A 22,946-nucleotide genomic window follows, 5' to 3' on the forward strand; every position below is an offset into this window, starting at 1 on the left:
TTCAGGGTTGATTTCCTTTAGGATTGATTGGTTGGATCTCCTTGCAGTCCAAGGGACTCTCAAGAGTCTTCTCCAGCACCACAGTTCAAAAGCGAGAACTTATTAATCCTATTCTCCTAACGCTATATTTTATTGTTTTTCCTTCAAATCTAGCCTGAGCGTGTCTTTCTTGTTTGTCAATAATAGAAAGAATATGTGTATTTAATATTTTGACAAATGCCTCTAGTTGCTCTCTAAGCTGAAGGAACAGTTTAAACTTCCACCAACAGTTGGAGGCTTTGGGGCTTTATTTTGATTTTCTTTGAACAGTTGTGTGGTGTTACTCAGTTTTTCTGACACAATGCCACTTTGATTTCCTGATAGAGTGATTTTATTTCCAAATGAGTAAGTGACATGTCACTTTCTCCAGTGGGTTGGCCAATAAATAACTTATTTATTATTTCTAGAACGCGACAGGCTTGTATTATCTTGCCAGAAGTATAGCTGATGAAATGGCCCAGGGTCAAATTAATTTTATTTATAAGTGGAGTGATTCACAAAGGATATGAACCACAAACTTGGACTTGAAGTATTCCAAAACTGAATATTCTCACATGGTCACCTTAGCAACTATAAACAATGACATAATCGTCAAGTGTCAGCAAAAAGAACAGGCAAGTATTGCACAAAAAGTTCCTCTAATTCACATCATGTTTGCCAATTACTTTATTCTTATTTTAAATGTATATTAAGAAAACTGTCTGTAGAAGCAGAAGGCATATGAATTTGAAGGCATTTGAAAAAAATCAGATCCTCCATGTGGGCAAATACCATCACTAAAAGCAATACACATGGGGTTCATTGCCCCAGGTGATTTATGGATAATGGGAACCATAAATAAAATGGAACAATATTGAGAACTTAACTACCAGGAATTGGATGTACCAGGGAGAGTATGGAGAAATGGAAGTTATGCCCATCATCAACTTCTTGAAACATTCTGCAGCGTGAATAGGGGAAAAGCACATTTGACTTTATCTCCTCTCCTCTCTCCACCTACTTTTGTTGAAATTTAGAGAATAATGGAAAATGTCCAGAGGGGAGAGAATTATAATGCTGGCACAGGGGCTTTGCAAGGTCTTGCACAGGAGCTGGAGTACTATTCAAAATATTTGACAGCCAATATGGTAACTGTATGTGAATGTACAAAGCAAAATTAAATTGATGACCGCTGTGTGTTATATAGGATCTTAGAAAGGATCCTGGGTGATGAAGTTGTGTTGTCTTGTTACTAAGATACGGGGAGAAGACTGCCTTTCACACGACAAGCAGTGCAACTGACAGTGGAGGAATTGCCAAGTGCCTGAAATAGATAAAGGTTAGTTGCCAAGTCTGCCCGTATAGAGAGCTTATGAGATGGAAACCCCATGCTTCTCATATTTCATAATCAAGGAAGGTGTTTTCTGTGTGGAGTTTTTCAGTTTTTTTTTTTTTAAACGAGAGGAAATCAGGCAAAATTTTAATTGCATGTATTTGTGGGAGAGACCCAGGAAAACTGAGTAAATCCGAGAGGATCTTTATAGATACTGTTCATCAGTTTATGGACTCTGCCTTGTGTTTTGAGTTTCTTAAGACTTTTTAATGCATGAAGGGGTATTAAGTTTTATCTAATACTTTTTTCTGAGTCAGATAAGAAGAGCATATGTTCTTTCTCCTCTAATTTAGTAATGTGATAGATTGTATTTATCTGGAAGATAGTGAAGGATGGAGGAGCCTGGTGGGCTGCATGGGGATGGAAAGAGTCGGACACGACATAGCAACTGAACAACAATAACATTTATCCTAATGTTAAACCTCCCCCTGAATCCCTGGGATGGAGCATATTTGGACAAGATATATTTTTGTTTTTATGCTTGACCGGATTTGGTATTTAATATTTCTTAGGATTTTTGTATCAATGTTTATCAATTATAATGTCTTTAATTTTCTCTTATCATGTCATTTTTGTCTAGTTTTGGCATTAAGGTTATATTAACCTCATGGAATTCTCCTGGAGGAGCAGCTCCTCATTTTATATCTAGAAGATAGGAACAATTTTTCCTTGAAAGTTATGTAGAATTTGCTCATAAAATTGGCTGACCTTGCTATTTTCTTTACAGGAAGATTTTAAACAACTGGTTGAAATTCCTCTAGTAATTGTTTCAGTAGGACCATTTGGACCTTCTCTTTCTTCTTGAGTCAAGTTTAGTAAGATGGTTTTCCAGGAATCTATTTCATGTATGTTTTAAAATGTATTACCATTATATTTATGAGCAGAGCAAGTAATTATGATGAACAGATATAATTCATAATATTTTCTTTTGCTTTTAATATTTGCTGTTTGTGTCATGGTGTCTTATTTCTCTAACTCCTATTTACTCTTTATTTGTGCCTTCTTTCCTTTTTATTTGTCTGAAAATGTCTTTATTTGATTTGATTCTTGAAAGATAATTTTGCTAGGCACACAGTTCTAGACTGGAGGTCATTTTCTCTCAAAGTCTAGAGATATTATTCCCCCGTCTTCGGGCTCCTGTTGTTGAGATTGCTCCTCAGCTCAGTCCTTTGTAGCATGCTCTTGCTTAGCATGCTCCCTCTCTTTGCATCAATGTGCTGCAATCTTGGTAACTTCTCCTGACCAATCTTCTAGTTCTCTAATTGTCTCTTCCACTATTTCTAATCTGCTCTTTCACGATCCACTCAGCTTTTATTATCCATGGTAGTATCTTTCATTTATGAGTTGTTTTGGCTATTGATTGCATCATTATTTATTTTTTATTTTATTCTTACTTCTTTAAATATATCATGTATAATCATTTAGCATTTTGGATCTAATAATCTAATATCTAAAGTACTAGGGAGCCTAAATCTTGTTTCCACTGACTCTTCTCAGGGTGTTTGGGGTGCACTTTTGTGTGGAGACGTTTTGTGTTTGTTCTGTAGAGATGGAAGATATCTCTAACTATAGGCTGCTGTAGTGGTTGGGGGCACTTGGATTTAATCTCTGCCTTTCAGTAAGCCCAAAGATTAATCTTGAGGCCCCGTAAAAGCTTCTTATCCATCACCCCTATGCCACACACTGTTAATTCTCACAGTATCCTCTTATGCATTTACCTCTTTCCTGAAACCCTCATCCAGGCCCTTATGCTTTCTCTCCTGGATTATGTCAGTAGCCTCCTTGCTGCCACTCTGCCTTGGGTCCCTCCCCATCCAATCCGTTTTCCTGATTCATCTTTCTAGTGTGCAATTCTGGTTTAATAGTGTGAACCCCTCAGGATTGTATTGCTTGCCACGGTTTTGACTGTGCCACCCCTGGGTTATCTCTCTTGTGCCGCACAGTGACTGTGTGAGGATCAGCTGGTGCACTTTCTGTCTAGCGCCTTCCTCTGGCCTTCAGAGCAAATCCGAACGCGCCGGTGCTGCCTTTACGTCCTTCTGTTACCACCCGTGTCCTGTCTTTGAAACTGTATCACTTAATCCCTTACACACGTCACAGTCTAAACAACTTGACATTTTCAGTGTTGAATGGATAATTCAGGCTTGAATGGATGAATGAGCCCTGGTCTGGTAGCAGCATCCACATCTAGTGGGTATCAGAGCCAAGACAGGGGGTAGATCATGAGGGCTGTGGCTCCTCAGTCCACCTGCCAGAGGACGTGTTCGCCCCACCAAGCTGCTTCCAGATTCCTGACCCATGATATAGGTCTGTTGGCTTGTCTATCACGGCAATAGAAACATTCTCAATTAGAATATTTAACAGTTTCTATGCTAGGCCAGATATCTGATGTCTTAATCCTTAATGTTTCACGAAGTTCCGGGATATCTGTACAAAGGAGAACTTGCATAGACACTGCCTGGCAGGGGGAACAAGTCAGAAATTCTGTGCAGAGGAAGCGAGCTTCAGGCATTGATGGATTCACAACAGTGTGTTTAAGGAGCACCTTCCAAACCCCGGAAGATGGATGACGTAGTAGTCAGGTCAGTCAGACACTATGAAGAACACTCTGTGAGTGTTGCTTTAAGCCACTAGCATTTGGAATAAATGGAATGCAATCTTTCTGAAAAATAGACAAAAAAAAAAAAAAAAGCAGAAATACAAAATACCAAGCCTGAAATATCTTTGGGTAACCTTTCAGACATGGATATGAGGTGGGGTCAGGCAAAGGCAAGTGGAAGGTGGCCAGATATGTGTTTTCTTAGCACATGGCCTGGACCAACTTCTGAAACTGCCAACTGCAACCTGAAGACCATACTTTTTGAGCCCTTGTTTCACCCCAATTTATTAACACCTCCCCACAACCGGGCTCCTTCAATCACACAGAATTAGAGTGGACGCACCCGATGTCTGCCTATGGAATGCACACATAGGGTTTAAGGCATTGGGGAGAAAAGAAAATAAGGTAAGGGTACAGAGAGGCAGGGCTCTCCCGGTGGCTCAGACAGTAAAGAATCTGCCTGCAATGTGGGAGACCTGGGTTCAATCCCTGGATCAGGAAGATCCCCTGGAGGAGGGCATAGCAACCCACCCCAGTATTCTTGCCTGGAGAATCCCATGGACAGAGGAGCCTGGCAGGGTACAGTCCATGGGGTCACAAAGGGTCGAACATGACTGAGCGAATAAGCACAGCACAGAGGCAACACTGAGAACAACTCCTGTGAGCTTCGTGGTCTAAGATCACGGGCCTCTGGATTGTAACTTGTCTCTGGCCTGGAGCATAAGCTCTTTGAGGCAAGGGCTGCCTGAGTCTCAGCCACATTTGTATCCCCAGACCCTAACACATCACTCGACACAAAAATATCTGTTCAATAAAAGTCCTATACAGGAATACACATTGAAGAACTGATGCTTATGAACTGTGGTGCTAGAGAAGACTCTTGAGAGTCCCTTGGACTGCAAGGAGATCCAACCAGTCCATCCTAAAGGAAATCAACCCTGAATAGTCATTGGAAGGACTGAGGCCGCAGCTGAAGCTCCAATACTTCGGCCACTTGACAGTAAGAGCCGACTAACTGGAAAAGACCGTGATGCTGGTGAAGACTGATGGCACAAGGAGAAGGGGATGGCAGAGAATGAGATGGTTGGATGGCATCACCAACTCTATGGATATGAATCTGAGCAAACTCTGGGAGACAGTGAAGGACAGGGGAGCCTGGTGTGCTGCAGTCCATGGGGTCCCAAAGAGTTGGACACGTCTTAGTGACTGAACAACAACGACAACAAAAGAATACATTAATGAATGATTTCCCTCAATATAGCCCAAGCCCTAAGCCCATTGACAAGAGATAGAGGACAGAATGGGAATACCTAGTTGCTTCCATTGTAGTAGGTGTGACTTGCAACCCCATGATATAGGTCTGTTGGCTTGTCTATCATGCCAATAGAAACATTCTCAATTAGAATATTTAACAGTTTCTATGCTAGGCCAGATATCTGATGTCTTAATCCTTAAAGTTTCATGAAGTTCCGGGATATCTGTACGAAGGAGAACTTGCATAGACACTGCCTTGCAGGGGGAACAAGTCAGAAATTCTGTGCAGAGGACATGAGCTTCAGGCATTGATGGATTCACAACAGTGTGTTTAAGGAGCACCTTCCAAACCCCAGAAGATGGATGACGTAGTAGACAGGTCTTGGTACACGCTGGCTCAGAAGGATCGCTCACCTTTTGCACGACAAGGAGGTGTGTCTGATAAATGTAGTGGACATGGGGCAGGCAAACATATTTTTATTTGCACTCTCTGCCTGATGAGAATCTGGTCCTGACTGGTCCTGATGAGAATCTGATGGATGTCATGGAGATGCCACAGTGATGCCTTGATGCCATGGCAAAGATGTTCACTTGGGGTCAGATGCGTGGGCTGGACTCTCGCCATCATGGGTCACTAGTCGGGTGGACAAGACACACGCCCTCTCAGGGCCTCGATTTTCTCTCTGTAAAATCAGAGTGGTGCCTCTGAGGTTATTGTGGGATGTGGAACAAAATGGTCACTGCTCCAGAAAACTGGGGAAAGCATTATTTTACTTTGCTTTTCTCTTTCCCCCTTTCCCCTTTGTTTATGGAAACCAAGAGGCTGATATTTTCCTCCAGGTCTGTTGTGCTTGAATGAATGCTGTCCCCGCATCACCCCAGGTAGGCATGAGTACGCCTTCGCCTTCATTCTATTTCTGTATCGAGTCTTTTAAACATTGTGTGCACGTCGCCATTGTGTAATGGGTATTGTACAATGTCACAGTGAAGATACACACTCAAATGTATGGCTTAAAAAGGAATGAAAGAGCCACGAGCCAACCGAAGCCAGAACAAGATTTGATGTCGGATGACAGTCTGAGACACACGCTGTCAACACCCTCCTGGAGTTGGCCCTGGATGGCATTTGAACTTGGTTTCTATTTCTCCACACGAAACAGAAGAGCATTTTAATCTACTTTGCTGCATAAGAATGCCATGACAATGTGTATGGAGAGTGCTGAACTCTTTGAATGCATGGTTATTTAAAAATCTAACTAGAACCAGAGATGGTGTGTGTGGACACAGACTGATTTGCATAACTAGGCATGAACCATAGAAATAACTTGGAGGCAGGCTAGTAAGGGATCATAATTAAATAGCTGATGATCTGCTTAGCCCAGGAGTGACTTCGCTTTGTTTTGCTTTGATAAACAAAATAGAGCAACAACTAGGAGCTTAAGAAATTATGTGAAAAAATAATAAAGTCCTTCAGGACAACCGCAACAATAAAATGAACAAAGAAATGAACAGAAGGAAGGACACTTCAGACAGCTTATAGTTTTGAGATGATCACATTCAGGATAGATGACCATGGTTCTTAGGTCAGGTGTTTTGAGGTCTTTTAAAAGGTTTTAAGGAGATCAAACCAGTCAACCTAAAGGAAATCAACCCTGAAGATTCACTGGAAGGACTGATGCTGAAGCTTCAAAACTTTGGCCACCTTATGTGAAGAGCCGACTCATTGGAAAAGACCCTGATGCTGAGAAAGACTGAGGGCAGGAAGAGAAGGGGGAAACAGAGGATAAGGTGGTTGGATGGCATCACCAACTCCATGGATGTGAATGTGAGCAAACTCCGAGAGATAGTGAAGGACAAGAAAGCCTGGTGTGCTGCAGTTCATGGGGCTGCAAAGAGTCAGACACAACTTAGCGAAAGAACAAAAGGCTTGAGAAAGCTTTGAAGTTTCTTTTATGATTAAACACACTCTCAAGTTTGTAATCGAATCAGGATTCAGACTCATAAAAGTTAGTTATTTCATTTACTATTGAACAGTCCATGGCCAGTTGTTCTGATCGAAAATGGAAAGTTGGAGGTGATTTTGCGTCAGACTTTACTCTGAAATATCCCCAGAAGAAAGTGACTCTAATAAACTGGGGAGACAGGTGAATGCATGTGCATTTCCTGAGGAAGGAGGGGGGAAGGAAGAGAGGAAGGAAACCACCCTTTGGTGAGTCTTCCCTGCGAGCTTCTGCTTCTCCTGGTTTTAATCATTTTAGTAAAACCAAATCCAAAAGTGAGATCCTGAAATAACAAAACATCCTAGCGGAGAATTAATGACTAGGGTAAGACCAGTATGACTTTGGGTATTGCCAGTTCTCTTTCTTTTCTCTATTCCCTCTCATCCAGTTAGTCAGAAAATCATCCGACCTGTATCTTCAAGCTGTTCCCAGAGTCTCACTGGTTCTCATCCCCTTCATGGTTGTCCTTTCGGTCCAAGCACCATCTTTCCTCACCTGGATCATCAGAGCCTCCTTACTGGTCTTTCTGCTTCCATGTAAATCTTGTAGTCACTCTTATGATGAGAATTCTCCAGTGCACCACTTCCCAGAATAAAAGCCCAAGCCCTTACTGTAGCCTGCCACACCCTTACTGTGATGCTCCTTATCTTTTAAAACTCATCTCCTGCTAACTTGTAATCACTGCTGTTTTCAGTGTTTTAGAACTGCAGTGCCTGGAGCAGTGTCAGGCATGAAGAAGATACACAATAAATATTGATTGAATGGACAAAATGAATGGCAACTGATCAATCAGCATTTCCTGGAAGTTAGTCTAGTCAAAGCTATGGTTTTTCCAGTAGTCATGTATGGATGTGAGAGTTGGACTATAAAGAAAGCTGAGTGCCAAAGAATTAATGCTTTTGAATTGTGGTGTTGGAGAAGACTCTTGAGAGTCCCTTGGACAGCAAGGAGATCCAACCAGCCAATCCTAAAGGGAAAAAGTCCTGAATATTCATTGGAAGGACTGAGGCTGAAGCTGAAAGTCCAATACTTCGGCCACCTGATGAGAAGAACTGACTGATTGGAAAAGACCCTGATTCGGGGAAAGATTGAAGGCAGGAGGAAAAGGGGATGACAGAGGATGATATGGTTGGATGGCATCACCAACTCAATGGACATGAGTTTGAGTAAACTCCCGGAGTCAGTGAGGACAGGGAAGCCTGGTGTGCTGCAGTTCATGAGTCGGACATGACTGAGTGACTGAACTGAACTGAACTCTGTGCTTGGTACTGTGATGACCTTTTTGGGTGGCAGACAGGATATAAATGTAAATCTTTATTCTCATACTCCTACAAATGGGGGCAGGTACTGATCAGGACTCATAGGTTATGTGGGATAGACGCCCCACTCCAACTTAGCCAAAGGAAAATTTGTCTCCCAGAAGCAGTCTTCAGGAAGTGCAGGGCAGAGGTTGGAGCCCAGGACTTGCCTACCTGCGCAATTCTTTCTCCCTAATTGGTTGTCCTCCATGTCTTCATGTTTGAGGAAGGGCATATTTCAGCCTACCTCAGACTTTTTCACCAAGTCCAATGAGAAAAGTCCTGATTTGACTGACCTGGCTTGAGCCACCGGCGATCCTTGGATCAAGTGGGGTGGGAAAGAAGGTGGTTAAGAGGGGAGCTCCACCGGAGCCCCTTGGAGTAGAGGAAGGGGTTACTGTTCCTGAAATAAAAGCAGAGAGGAGGGAGTGCTGCGGAACACCAAGGCTCCATGAATCGGTGGGGAAAGATTTCAAAACTAGGGAGTAATTAAACATCAAAATGATTGCAAATTACAAGAGCTCTGGGAGCTCACAGACCTTGCGGGATAAAGGAAGAACGAATCCTCACGAGGACCCAGGAAAAAGTTTTCCAGAAAGGCAAACCGTAGGATTCTGCCTTTGCTGGGTGCTCACGGGGGCAAGAGGTACCTGCCAGGGCTTAATGGCTTGGATGCGTTTCCTTTCCGAAAAGAGACGCTTCGTTTCACTTTTTCATCAGTCTAGAATTCGTTTGACAACCTTTCCCTCACTGCAGAAGGACACGGGTCTAGGGGCCGTCACAGTGGAGGGCTACCTCGACCTCAGCTTGTGAGCTGCAGCCCCATCAGGATGGCCTCAGGAGGCTGCTGGCGACCCGGCGCCTGGGCGCAGAGCGCGGACCGGCCGGCTGCAGGCGTCCGGGTCGCCTCCAGGGGCGCTCCCAGTCCGCTTCCAGGCGGGGAGCTGACCACAGAGAGACAGGTGGAAATCTGGATGGGGAACCCTAAACTGTGTTATCATCGTAGAGATCGGAGTCTTCGAGAATAGGTAAGCGCTCCGCCTTTCTTTGCGCGTTTACAGAACACTTCCTTTGAACCCAGTTCACCGGCTCCGCACAAGACAGCCGGGAGCAGCAGTGTCCAAGGACACGAAACCCCCTCTCTAACGCGGGGTGAGCCGCAGGGGCGACCGCCGCGTGCTGATCGAGGTGAAGGAGCCTGGCCAGGGTCCCCACCGGGGACGCCAGAGGTCTTTATTTAAGGTGACAGAGGGCACACCTAGGCTTGGCGACGACTGGACGTGATGGGTGTTTTCCTGAGCCAGCAAGCCAGAGGAGGTTAGACACCCGGGGCGCCCCCCAATCCTTGCGTTTTCAAACCCGCCCAGCGGTTTTCCGCCTCTCTCAGGCACCCGGAGCCCCGGCCCCGCGCCCCGCCCGCCTCGGGCCGCCACCCCCGCCGCCCTCGCGCCGGCAGGGGGAGCCCGCGCGCGGCTAAAAGGCGCGGCTGGCGGCCGGCGGCCTCAGTGCGGAGCGCGGCGGCCGGGGCGCGGGGCCGGGAGCTCTCGGCGCAGGGCCAGGGGCGCGCGGGCGCGGCGCAGAGCGCTCAGACGCACACCGACGGCGGGGACCCGACGGCAGCCCCTCCGCACTCCCGGACTCTCGCCCAGCGCCCGCCCGCCCGGCCCAGTCGGCCGCGCACCCGGGGGCTCGCGATGGTCCCCAAGGTCGGGGCGTCCCATCGCGCGCGGCGCCCGCTGCCCTGGGCGGCGCTGCTGCTACTAGCTGCGCTGCTGCCCGTCGTCTCCCCGGCGGGGGCTGCTCCAGGTACGCGCAGTCCCGCGCTCGGCCGCCGGGCTCTTCGCACCCCTCTGTCCACTTTCCATGCGCCCCTCGACCGCCTGTCGCTCCGGGCCCCGCCGCCCTCCCTGCTTGGTACTGGCTGCATGTCGGGTCCCTAACCTGTGCGTCCTCATCGCTCGCGAGTCCCGGCGTGGAGGGGCGACTGGGGACGAGGGGGTCCCGGTATTCGGTGCCTCGCGCGCGGGAGGCGAGCGCAGGGACACGGTTAGCCGCAGGGGACCTCAGCTTCCTCGGTTTCAATTTTGCCGTCGAATGCCCGGAATCGGACATCCCAGGAACATTCAGGCAAAGAAAAGCCTGAAAAATAAAAAAAAAGTGGGGGGCGCGGGAGGAAAATAAAAGTGACCTTTCGGCGCCGCGGTAGGAGTGAGGGCGATGCTTTCCTTCGCCCAGAATTTCCGCCCCCCCGGGGCATCCTCCTTTTCCTCCTGTTCACCTGCCTCGAGGCACGGATGCCTGGTGTGTGGTGGACGGTTCCCAGGCAGGCAGGACACGTCCACGAGCGCGCGGGGAGAGCCCTGAGCCGCCGCGGGGCGGTCGGGTACCTCGGTGCCCAAGGAGAAGCCCGGTTCTTAGGGTGCATCTCGGTGGGAATTTGGAGCTGGGAGAGGACTTCTGTCTTGGGAGGAGAGAGGGGAAGCCAGGAGTCGGTTCGGGAGGACCTCACCCTTCCCCTAAGGCCGAGGCTGGGCACGGGGTGGATGCTTTCCTCGGGGGCTGAAACGTGAGCAACTGTTTTTCCGAAAATGCCAGCGCGCTGTGTTCACATTTCTCATAGGTTTCCCGCAGAGAGAGAGACAAGGGTTTTCATCTCCAAGCCGTTGGTGGCCTTTGTTTCCACCTCCTGTACAGACATTTTCACACGACACTGTGTGGATTTTATTTATGTCATCGGTTTGTAGGAATCCAAGAAATGGACATTTTTGTTGATACTGTTCACTCCCAGCTGGGTTATAAAAAATTCAGACGCGATTCCAAGGAGGGCTACTTGCTTTGTGAGACTATTTCCTGTCTTGATTGCTCTCTTACTGCAAGTGAAAGGGGAAAAGGGCCACACTGCTTGGTGACTCTTTTTGGTGGGTGCCTCATGTGTGACGCTTGCTTCAGGATTATGCCAAGTGCTGAGATGCCACTTGTTCATAAAAGGCAGTTCCAGCTGTGGGGTTTTTTCTCTCTGTTAGCTACTTCTAGGAAAGCATTGTCAGAATATTTTTTATAGTATTTTTATCAATAATAAGACTATTTTAAAACCTTTCAACCCCATCCCCCAACCTATAACCCATGGCTTTTTTCCCCCCCTCTGAATTTAAATTCTCTCAATGTTGGAAGAGTTTTAGTATCAGAAAGCAGACTGAAACTGGAGCCGGTGCCATGCGGGCATTTTACAACCTTGGACCTGCTAGACTGCTCTGCCACCTGCTTGATGGGTTATGTTTGAGTGGGTCTGAGGTCCGGGTGGCTTGTGATTGCTCCCGGGACCCAGCTGTGTTCTCTCGCCTTCTGCTCTGTAAATCACGGAGCTGTGGAATGTTGGAGCTGGAACGCTTGCTGGCACTTCTCTCTACTGTGTTGACGTGGGATTTGCAGGAAAATGACGACCAGACTAGAAGCAGACAAAGGAGGACAAGCGTATTTTGAAATGCACATCCACTGCCTTTAAATGATAGAAGGAAAGGAACAGACGTAACCTGCCGAGAGCTCCCCTGTGCTGGGGAAGACATTGGGGTCACAAAACGTATTTCATCTGCTTCTCCGGAAGGCTTCCTGTCTGTCTTGCTCTAATAGCTACAGTCACTGCCCCAGACTTGTACTCTGGGTTATAGCAGGGCTGTGGACACACTGCTTCCTCTCTGGCTCATCTGGCTGAGCAAGCTTCTTGAGTCAGAGCCTCTCCTAGTCCCCAGACCTTTGGGACCAGAATCTCTGTAATGAAATCCCCCAGAGACAGATTCCTAGTGGTGGACCCACCGCAGCTCAGAGGAATTTTCTTTAAAGCAGAGATGATTTGCAGGGCATGCTGAAGACCTAGATAAACCCTTCATCTTGATGGTCAATTAAAATGTAAAACGAAATAAGCAAGTGATGCCTTTCACCCCCTCCACCCTCCCTACAATAAAATATAACACAACCATTAAGATTATGATTGCACTTGTCAGTCTGATAAGACAGTTTCCTAGAAACCATATAAGAACACACACACACTGTCATATATTTGTAATGGTTATCTTAGTGTGGTTTGGGGTGATTTATTTTTCTTTAAAGCTTGAAGAGTCTTTTAGGGAATCCTCATGGTCAAAGTGATTTTCAAAGTAATACTAAGATACTATTTGCCTTTTCCCACAGTGTTGGTAACTGTGGAGACGGTACAAAAGTTTAGTGGGAAAACTGGTGGTGCTTTAGGGTGAATCTTGGCATTGGTGCCCTCATGAACTCAGGGTCATTGCATCTTTCAGACATGCTAGTTTCAATGAAGAATGTCCTGGTGCAAGAGTGAAAGTGAGAGATTTTACCAAATCTCTACCCTTGTATGCATATCTTTTTAATATGCTGTGTGGAGAAATGGGAAAGGCATGATTAATACTTCTGACAGCCCATGTTCATCAGTGAAGCGGAAGTGTTAGTTGCTCAGTCATGTCTGACTCTTTTTGAGCCCTCCAGGCTCCTCTGCCCATGGGTTTTCTAGGCAAGAATACTGGAGTGGGTTGCCATTCCCTTCTCCAGGGGATCTTCCTGAGCAGGGATTGCACCCATATCTCCTGCACTACAGGCGGATTCTTTACTCTCTGAGCCACCAGGGAAGTTCTTTGGTAATTGTGCAGGAAAGCAGTTGTGATAGTGTGAGGTGTGAACTGAACTAGCTGCTCTTTTTTTTATGGAACATCACCTTAAATAATGGGCTGTGAACAAACCCATTATTTTGACTTGGGTATTTGGCAGACATCTCAAAAAATGAACAAAGGTGGGCTGCTGCTTCTGGTAAAATAACTGCTCATATGTCTTGCCAGTGAGAAAATTTGAGCTGTCAAGTGAAAATTAGAATTTTGCCAAGTCACCGCCAACATCCTAAGCTTGAATGTGTCCCACTATTTCGACAATTTTCTAACAAGATAGCTGGTGATATAAATGATTTTGAAATACTGTGTTATAAAGTGTATCAATGTTTAGATGCTCTGCACAGACAAGTGAACTGGTAAATCCAGGTGACTGATGCACAGTGTTACGAAAACTTGCCTGGGTAAAAGATCCATTGAAGTTCAAAATAGCCCAGTGGATTTTCAGTGTAACAAAATGTGAGAAATTCTTTATATGGTTTCAGATTGTACACTGCAGCTAACCTTTAAGGAACTATTACTTGATGAGTTTTGGTGTAGTATCAAAAACTTTCCAAAATTATCCGTAAGGCTATTGAAATACTTTTCCAATATCTGTATGAGGCCTGATGTTTTTGGGGGACTCCAGAGAAAACAATATACTACAATAGGTTGCAATTGGATAGGAGATCCCACTGTCCTCCAGTAAAGAGATTTGCCAAAATGCCCCAAATGCCATTCTTCTCATTATTTCTTTTTTATTTTGGAAAACAGTTTATTATAAAATCCAGTTTGTTATGACGGCTTGTAATGGTTTACTATTGCTATTTCAACATGAATTAATAGGTGTGTAGATTAACCTCTTCCAGGATTTAATTTCTAGTAAGTAGACATAAATATAACCTCTGCGAGATCCTCATTAATTTAAGCATAGAAAGGAATCTGAGAACAGGAAGTTTGATGACAACTGGTGTATAGAAAGGAAGTAGGCTCAAATCAAGGTGCGTGGGTGTGTCTCCATGCTGTCGCCCTTCACCTGCCCTGTGACCTCAGGCCAGTTAGTCAGTCCCCATTCAGTTCAGTTCAGTTCAGTCGCTCAGTCGTGTCCGACTCTTTGCAACTCCATGAATCGCAGCACGCCAGGCCTCCCTGTCCATCACCAACTCCCAGAGTTCACGCAGACCCAGTCCCCATTAGACCGAGTAAATGGAAAGATTCCTTCTGCCCCTAGAAGCCCTCATAGGCTCTCCTGTGGCCCAGGCTCCATGCAGCTCTTGGAGTTTCCCTCCTCCTTCTGTCCTCTGAAAGGAGGGGGTGAGCTCCCCCTCTCTTTTTATCTTGTGCATTGCACTCCCTCCCCTCAGATGAAAAAGTTTGTTTTTTTGTCAACTGAGCACAGAATTCATTAGTAGTGTTTAGAGGTTGTGATAGAATTGCAGAGCAGTAACTTGTGTCCCTGGAAAGTTATCACTGGTCAGTTCCAGGGTACCATCTTACCAAGACCGTCCCTAGCTCTGTTTAGACCTAAGGGCTCGTTCCCCCAAAACTGGCCTGGTTGGAGATGAGGAGTGGAGGGGTGTATTAGTTTCCTTTTGCTGTTGTAACAAGTTACTGCAAACGTAGTGGCTTTAAATAACACGCATTTGTTATAGTTCTGGAGGTTAGAAGTCTGAAATGGGCCTCACTGGGATACAGTCAGGGGTCGTGTTGCTTCTCTGGGCTTGAGGGAGAATCCAGTTCTCCTCACCCTCTCCAGCTTCTAGAGGTGCTGAGATCCTCAGCTGGTGGCCTCTCCAACAATGACCTCACTCTGCTTGCATCCACACATCACCTTCTCTGACCTTCATTCTCCCTCTTTCGCTCATAGAGACCCTTGGGATTCCATTGGACGGTCCTTAACTTAATCACATGTGCAAAGCTGATTTTGCTGTGTGAGGTCATGCATTCACAGGTTCTGGGGATTTGGATATGCACATTTGGGGGGGCATTATTCTGCTACTGCATGGAGTGAGAGTGGGAGGAGGTGATTAGATGCAGAGATTTCAGGGAAGTCTCCATGACTTTGCTGATAAGAAGCAGATCCTTTTTCTTGGTCCCTTTGGAATTTAGGAGTTTCTTGAGTTACAATAAAACTTCTTGTCAGAAGGTTTTGTTTCAGTTAGAAAATATGGGGATCAGTATTTAAATATATAAAGGAAGAGAAAAGAATATATATGTATATGTAATCAGATGTTTAGCCATAGAATATATATGTTAGGATACACCTGAAATTGAAAACTTGGTTGCCTTTGGGGAGGACTGGGTAACTGAGGGGTGGGGATGGATATTTCATTATTTTAGTAGACAACGTTAGAGCATTTGGAATCAGGGAGATACTGGTTAAACACATGGCAAACATCCTTTTTTCTTTCTAAGATGTTACACTTGTCTTTTCCTTTTTTAAAATCTTTCATTTTTAATATATATTTTAAACTTTTTCTCTCTCTATTTATATATATATATATATATATATATTTATCCTTGTCTTAGTTACAAAGAAGATGGATTTAATTTAATTTGGGGGAATTGTGTTACTATTATCATTTTATTAAGGAAAGTTCTCCAGTATGGATCAGATGGTTAAAACTTAGAAATTTTGAATAAGGAATTTTTGTGGCCCTGAGTATTAGGTGACGTCACTTGGAAGACATTTTTTTTCTCCCAGTTTCTTCCCTTTTCGGCTCCCGGCCTGGCGCGCGGCAGTGTTTGCGGCCCACGGCCCTTAGAGGGCGCTCCGGGCCTTCCCGCCGCGCGGCGCTGTCCGCGGGCCCCTTGCTTTGCGGCCCCAGTGGTTGGGGGGCTTTATAGAACACACGTTCAGTTACCTGCTTTGGTTTTCCCTTAGTGTTTTGCATTTTTTTTTCATTTCTGCTACTCACTGGAGCTTCCTTCAGATATTAACCTAGGAAGGACACATCACTCTTTGTGATGCCTGCAAGTTAGCAATTTTCACCTGACTGCTGGTGAGAAAGAACCAGGGGCCGTGGTTCCAGCAGCTGGAGGATGGGTGAGAACCCTGGAACCCTGGACCCCGCGGGGTGGTGCCTGCCTTCTGGGTGCTGGAAGTCATTTTTGAGTGAGCTTTAGTGAAACTGTCTCTCTCAATATCCATCCCCCTCCATGCTCTGTGGATTCTTTTTGTATTCAGGGACACTGATGCAAATCCTAAGATGGGTTTAATAAGTGCACCGAAGTAGTTCAGTTCAGTTCAGTCGCTCAGTCGTGTCCGACTCTTTGCCATCCCATGGACCACAGCACGCCAGGCCTGCCTGTCCATCATCAACTCCCGGAGTTCACTCAGACTCATGTCCATTGAGTCAGTGAAGCCATCCAGCCATCTCATCCTCTGTTGTCCCCTTCTCCTCCTGCCTTCAATCTTTCACAGCATTGGGTCTTTTCCAATGAGTCGATTCTTTGCATCAGGTGGCCAAAGTATTGGAATTTCAGCTTCAGCATCAGTCCTTCCAATGAATATTCAGGACTGATTTCCTTTAGGATTGGCTGGTTGGATCTCCTTGCATTCCGAGGGACTCTCAAGAGTCTTCTCCAACACCATAGTTCAAAAGCATCAATTCTTTGGCACTCAGCTTTCTTTATAGTCCAACTCTCACATCCATACATGACTACTGGAAACACCAAAGCTTTCACTAGACGGACCTTTGTTGGCAAAGTGATGTCTCTGCTTTTAAAGATGCATTTCAGGGTTAGAAGGTCGTTTTACGTGGCCAGATGGTTGGTCCAAGCCAGCAAACATGGGTTGCAGATGCACCTGTGTGGCTTGTGGGGAAAGGGTGGACAGTGGGTCCCTGTGCCCCCCATGCTGTGGCTGGAACCAGTTAGCATCATGATAAGCAATCTGAGCAGCTGTGCAACCACAGCTCCTAATTTGAGATGATTCTACGTTTGTTTGCCTGTGCACCCACCAACACTCACCACGGCTGGACTTCCCAGGGCTGGGCAGGGCCAAAGAGGCCGGAGAGCTGAGGGGGCACGTGTGGTCTCCTGGGAGCTCAGAGGAACAACCCCAGCCCAGGCCAGGTCAGGCGAGGGCGGCTGGGGCGCATGGGCCCCGTGAGCTGCTGTCTGAACCCAGCCAGGGTGCCTGTTAACACCGACGGGTTCTCTGGGGCAACAGAGGGGAGAGGCCAGCACCATCTCCTGAGGGCAGTACCACCTCATCCTCGTAGAGTCTGATAAAAATAAAACCCTCTGCTGAGAAGGCTCAGCCTGTCTGCTCTGGCGGTGGCCTGGCTGTGTGGTTGTTGCCTGCGGCTCCCACCTAGCATGTGGAGCGCGGAGGTGAGGCTGTCCCACTGAAGCTGGGGTGGGGGTGGGCAGGTGCAGGGTGGGGGTGTGGGGGTGAAGGGGGTGGAGGGGCTTATTGTGCTCGCTGTGGGTCAGTTTAAAGAAAGCGTTAAGGGATTGTTGCCCTAGACAAAAATGTCAGGGCTGAATGGGACTGTACCCGGTGTCACCAATGGGTGGGCGATTTAGGGGGTGACTGTCAGTTCAGAGTTTGCGTGTTCATACCCAGTGACTTTCCATCCTTATCTGTCTGTAAGTGCTACTCTTATCTTGTTCGTATGTTCATCTGCGTCATGTTTTAAAGGGAAATAACCTATTATTCTTAATGAATCTTATGAAGTCACATTTTTCTCACAATCTACTTCTTGTTCACTCATACTGTATGATTAAAACAAGCTGTGAGTTTCACCTATATTTCATAAACTCTTACATGCATCTATGCTTAATGCTTCATTCTGTTTGTTTTTCTTGTGCTTTATGGCAGATTACAATAAGGCTTTGGACGACATTATAGGTGTAAAAGATTCTTTTTTTTTTAATGGTTTTTAGAAGTTTTTATTTTCAGGGAGTTGTAGATTTCCTTTGCAACTGTAAAAAGTGATGCAGAGAGCCGGTGACCGTCCCCCGGTTTCTCCCCCAGGTAACATCTTGCAGGGCCACAGCGCACTGCCCTAGGTGGGCAGCTGACGTTGGTGCCATGTGTCAACTTTATCCAGCGTGCACCAGCGTCATGTGCTTTTGTGTGTGTGTGTGTGTGTGTGTGTGTGTGTAATTTCACCAGACATGTAGCCTGTGCGATCACCACAGTCGAGATACAGAACCGTTCCATCAGAAAGACCCCCTCCCACTCCTCTTTGGCAGCCACGCCCACCTCCCTTCTTCCCCCCTTCTTGGCAACCACCAATCCATTCTCCATCTTTGTAATTTTGCCATTTCAAGAATGTCATATCAGGGACTTTCCTGACAGTCCAGTGATGAAGGCTCCATGTTTCCACTGCAGGGAGTTCCGGAGGGGGTCTAATCCCTTGTTGGGGAACTAAGATCCCTAGCTGTGTGCATACTGTGTGGCATGACCAAAAAAGAAAAGTCACATCATGTCAATGGACTTGTATTTATAACCTTTTGAGATTGGCAAAAGCCTGTTTTTAAAAAGTATATGTGTTAGCCCTTTCTGCTTGAGATCACAGCAGTTAGTTTGCCCATACTTTCTGTGTGTACTTGGATGCTCGGTGAGGAATCTGGCATGGCAGGGAAGGGCCACGCCCACCCTGGTCCACGCCATCGTACCCGGATTACTGCAGTAACCTTCTCACTGGTTCCCCTGCTCCTGCCCTCTCCCCTTACACTCCGTTTTCAACCCCCACCCCCCAGCACAGTGGTTCTCATGATGCATGAAGTCACACAACCTCCTGTCTCTCTCAGATAGAAAACCAATTCCGAGCAAGTGTTCGAGGCTACACATAATCATCTTCCGCACCAGGCCCTCCCTCACCTTCAGCATCCATCCCCGAGCCTCCTTGCTGGTTCCTTGTGTGCTAGGTACCCCCCAGCCCCAGGGCCTTTGCACTTGCTGTTCCATTGGCCTGAACAACTGTCCATAAACACGTATGGGATATCCCTCATTGTCTTCAGGTTCTTTGTGGGATATCATCTTCTCACGAGGTCTCACCTGACCACGCCCCACCATTTAACAGTGTAATCTTACCCCTATCCTGCACCGCTTCTTATCCCAGCTTTATTTTTCTCCATAACCTCTGTCTCTACCTGAGAGTGTGTGTATTTCACGTGTGTGGTGGTAATTCCCTGTCTTCCTCCTCTGGAACCAAAGCTCCGTGATCATATGATGTTAGGTCAGTTTTGTTCACTGAAGTCTCCCCATTGCCTGGAATGCTGTCTGGAAATAGGGGGTGCTTAGTGAATATTCACTGAATGATCGGATATGCTTTCTTTGGTAGTAATTACATATGACATTTTTTGTTTGTTGTTCAGCCGCTCAGTCATGTCCGACTCTGTGACCCCATGGACTGCAGCACATCTAGCTTCCCTGTCCTTCACCATCTCCCGTACTTTGCTCAAATTTCATGTCCATTGAGCTGGTGATGCCATCCAACCATCTCATCCTCTGTCGCCCCCTTCTCCTCCTGCCTTCAATCTTTCCCAGCATCAGGGTCTTTTACATGGTCGGTATACTCATTTACTAGTCCAGATGGCAACCCACTCCAGTACTCTTGCCTGGAAAATCCCATGGACTGAGGAGCCTGGTACGCTACAGTCCATGGGGTCGCAAAGAGTCAGACATGACTGAGTGACTTCACTTCACTTCACTTCCCTTCCAGTGAATATTCAGGATTGATTTCCTTTAGGGATAGACTGGTCTGATCTCCTTGCCATCTAAGGGACTCTCAGGAGTCTCCTCTAACACCGCAGTTTGAAGGCACCCGCTCTTCGGTGCTCAGCCTTCTTTATGGTCCAACTCTCACATCCACACAGCATTACTGGGAAAGCCATGGCTTTGACTCTATGGACCTTTGTCAGCAAAGTGATGTCTCTGCTGTTTAATTTGCTGTCCAGGTTGGTCATACTTTTCTTCCAAGGAGCAAGCGTCTTTGAATTCCGTGGCTGCAGTCACCATCTGCAGTGATTTTGGAGCCCAAGAAAATAAAGTCTGTCACTGCTTCTGCCTTTTGTGTGTGTTGACCTGACGCCAGCTCGGTGTGTAGGCTGGTGGGTGTGGGGCGGGTGCGTGCGTCCCTCTCACCTGAACCAGTGGGTTTTGAGGAGTGCTCGCTTGTGTTGGAAGCCCCACCTGTGGTGAGAGTGAAGAACTTTATTTACATGGTTATTGTTGTTTAGTCACTAAGTGGTGCCCAATTCTTTGCGACCTCATGGACTGCAGCACACCAGGCCTCCTTGTCTTTCACCATCTCCTGGAGCTTGCTCAAACGCACGTCTATTGATTTGGTGATGGCATCCAACCATCTCATCCTCTGTCGTCCCCTTCTCCTCCTGCCTTCAATCATTCCCCTCATCAGGATCTTTTACATGGTAGATACACTCATTTCCTAGGGCTGCCAGGACAAGGGGTCACAATCTGCATGGCCCTTTAACCAACAGAAGTTTATTCTTCCATAGGTCTGGAGACTAGAAGTCTGAAATCTGCAGGGCAAGGTGGTACTCTTTCTGAAGGCTCTAGGGAAGAATCCTTCCTTTCCTTAGCTTCAGGAGATTTCCAGAATCCTTGGTGTTTCCTGGCTTGTGGACGCATCACTCCATCGGTCTCTCTTGTCATGTGGCGTTCTCCCTGTGTGTCGTCTTATGAGGATATTGGTCATATGGAATCAAGGCCAACCCTAGTCAAGCATGATTCCATCTTAATGTGATTCCATCTGCAAAAAAACTGTTTCTAAATCCCATCCACAGGTCCTGGGTGTTAGGACCCAACATATCTTTCTGGAGAACATAGTTCAACCCACGACATGTGGAATGCCTACATACCAACACGATTCCTTTTCAGTAGGTGAAAGAATTCACAGGCCCTCCGACACTGGCCTGGAGCTGAGATGTGGGCAGACACGAGTCACTGTGTTGCATTGTGTGCTGAACTGTGAACCCAGAGCTTCAAACACCCACACACATTCAGGGAGCCGCATTCATAGATCCAGCCTGGCTACAGCTTTCATTCATAAAGTCAGTGATTAAACAGTTAACTCAGGGAAGTCCCCTGAGGTGGAAATGGCAACCCACTCCAGTGTTCTTGCCTGGAGAATTCCATGGACAGAGGAGCCTGGTGGGCTACAGTCCATGGGGTCACAAAGAATTGGACACGACTGAGTGACTTTCACTCCCTCACTCAGGTCTCCTATGGACAAGTAACTCTGCTCGGCTCTAAGGCACAGGCTATAAAGACTTATTAAAGGAGCCGGAATTGCTGTAACAATAAATAACGGCATCCAATGTGATCAGTAGCAATATAAGATCATCTAGTACTTTCTAATGACTTCCACCTGCCAGAGAGTGTTAAGTTCTGAATGTTTTTACACTGATGTGCCTAGAATTGTAAGATTGACAAGTGAGTGAAATCGCTCAGTTGTGTCGGACTCTTTGCGACCCCATGGACTGTAGCCTACCAGGCTCCTCTGTCCACAGGATTTTCCAGCCAAGGGTACTGGAGTGGGTTACCATTTCCTTCTCCAGGGGATCTTCCCAACCCAGGTATCAAACCCGGGTCTCCCACATTGCCAGCAGATGCTTTACCATCTGAGCCACCAGGGAAGGTTGACAAGGGGAACCACCAAATTTGTCCGAGGACTTGGCCTGGTGGCTGCACTTTGAAGTTGATGCAGTCCGCGTTATTTTCCTGTGTAGTAAAAGTTGGGATGTGTGACTGTCTTTTATCTGGGTTGTGTTCCCTAGTGGAGATGTCTAGGTGGCAGCCTGGCTTTCCCAGTGTATCTGACTCCCTGACACTCTTTGTGTCACGGAAAGCCACCACGTTATCTTTCTAACCATCCCTCGGCCCTGCTGCTTTTAATACCATTTTCTATGTGCTTCCCTGGTGGCTCAGCTGGTAAAGACTCGGCCTGCAATGTGGGAGACCTGGGTTCGATCCCTGGGTTGGGAAGATCCCCTGGAGAAGGGAAACGCTACACATTCCAGTATTCTGGCCTGGAGAATTCCACGGACTGTATAGTCCATGGGGTTGAAAAGAGTTGGACACAACTGAGCGACTTTGACTTCACTTCACTACCCTACCCAACAATTTCTTTTGATTATTTCCTAATAGACTGGGAGGGTTGAAGCATCTTCTTATGTTGAATAACTCTCAGAATCCACAAACGTACCTACGGATATCGATGCAAACCACAGTGAAGGGGAAGAGAAAAGAGGGACAGAGAATATGATGCCCCCTGCCTGAGACCTGGGCCGATCCTGTCTTACAGTTGTCATGACGACGCTTGGACTCTAACACCCAGGAAGGAAGACCTCTGGGAGACGAGACATGGCTAATGTCTGAGCGTGTTGTGTGTCTCTCTTTTGTCTCAGAGATCCCATGAGAGGTCTCTGGGGTGAGTTCCACAGGGTCCACTGATGCTCTGAAGTAGTAATGAGTTTTCGTTTCATGGAACAATTCAGGAACATTCTGAGGGATAAAGGGCAGACTGGATGAGAGTTTTAAGAGATTCGGTTCAGTTCAGTCACTCAGTCGTGTCCGACTCTTTGTGACCCCATGGACTGCAGCATGCCAGGCCTCCCTGTCCATGGCCAACTCCCAGAGTTAACTCAAACGCAGTGTCCATTGAGTCGGTGATGCCATCCAACCATCTCATCCTCTGTAGTCCCCTTTTCCTCCTGCCCTCAATCTTTCCCAGCATCGGGGTATTTTCAAAT

At 46.7% G+C, this 22,946-nt stretch overlaps 1 protein-coding gene across 1 annotated transcript in view; it reads left to right on the plus strand.

Annotated features, from left to right (window-relative positions):
• Positions 1-10,256: 10,256 nt before the first annotated feature.
• The window catches only part of FNDC1 (fibronectin type III domain containing 1), a 114,218-nt gene continuing 101,528 nt past the window's right edge, over positions 10,257-22,946 (plus strand). The window contains exon 1 of the mRNA XM_068985179.1: positions 10,257-10,368. Coding sequence (XP_068841280.1) covers positions 10,257-10,368 — 112 coding nt within the window. The remainder of the gene's footprint in view (positions 10,369-22,946) is intronic.

This window comes from Capricornis sumatraensis, chromosome 13, assembly GCF_032405125.1.
Source record: "Capricornis sumatraensis isolate serow.1 chromosome 13, serow.2, whole genome shotgun sequence".
Taxonomy (NCBI): Eukaryota; Metazoa; Chordata; class Mammalia; order Artiodactyla; family Bovidae; genus Capricornis; species Capricornis sumatraensis.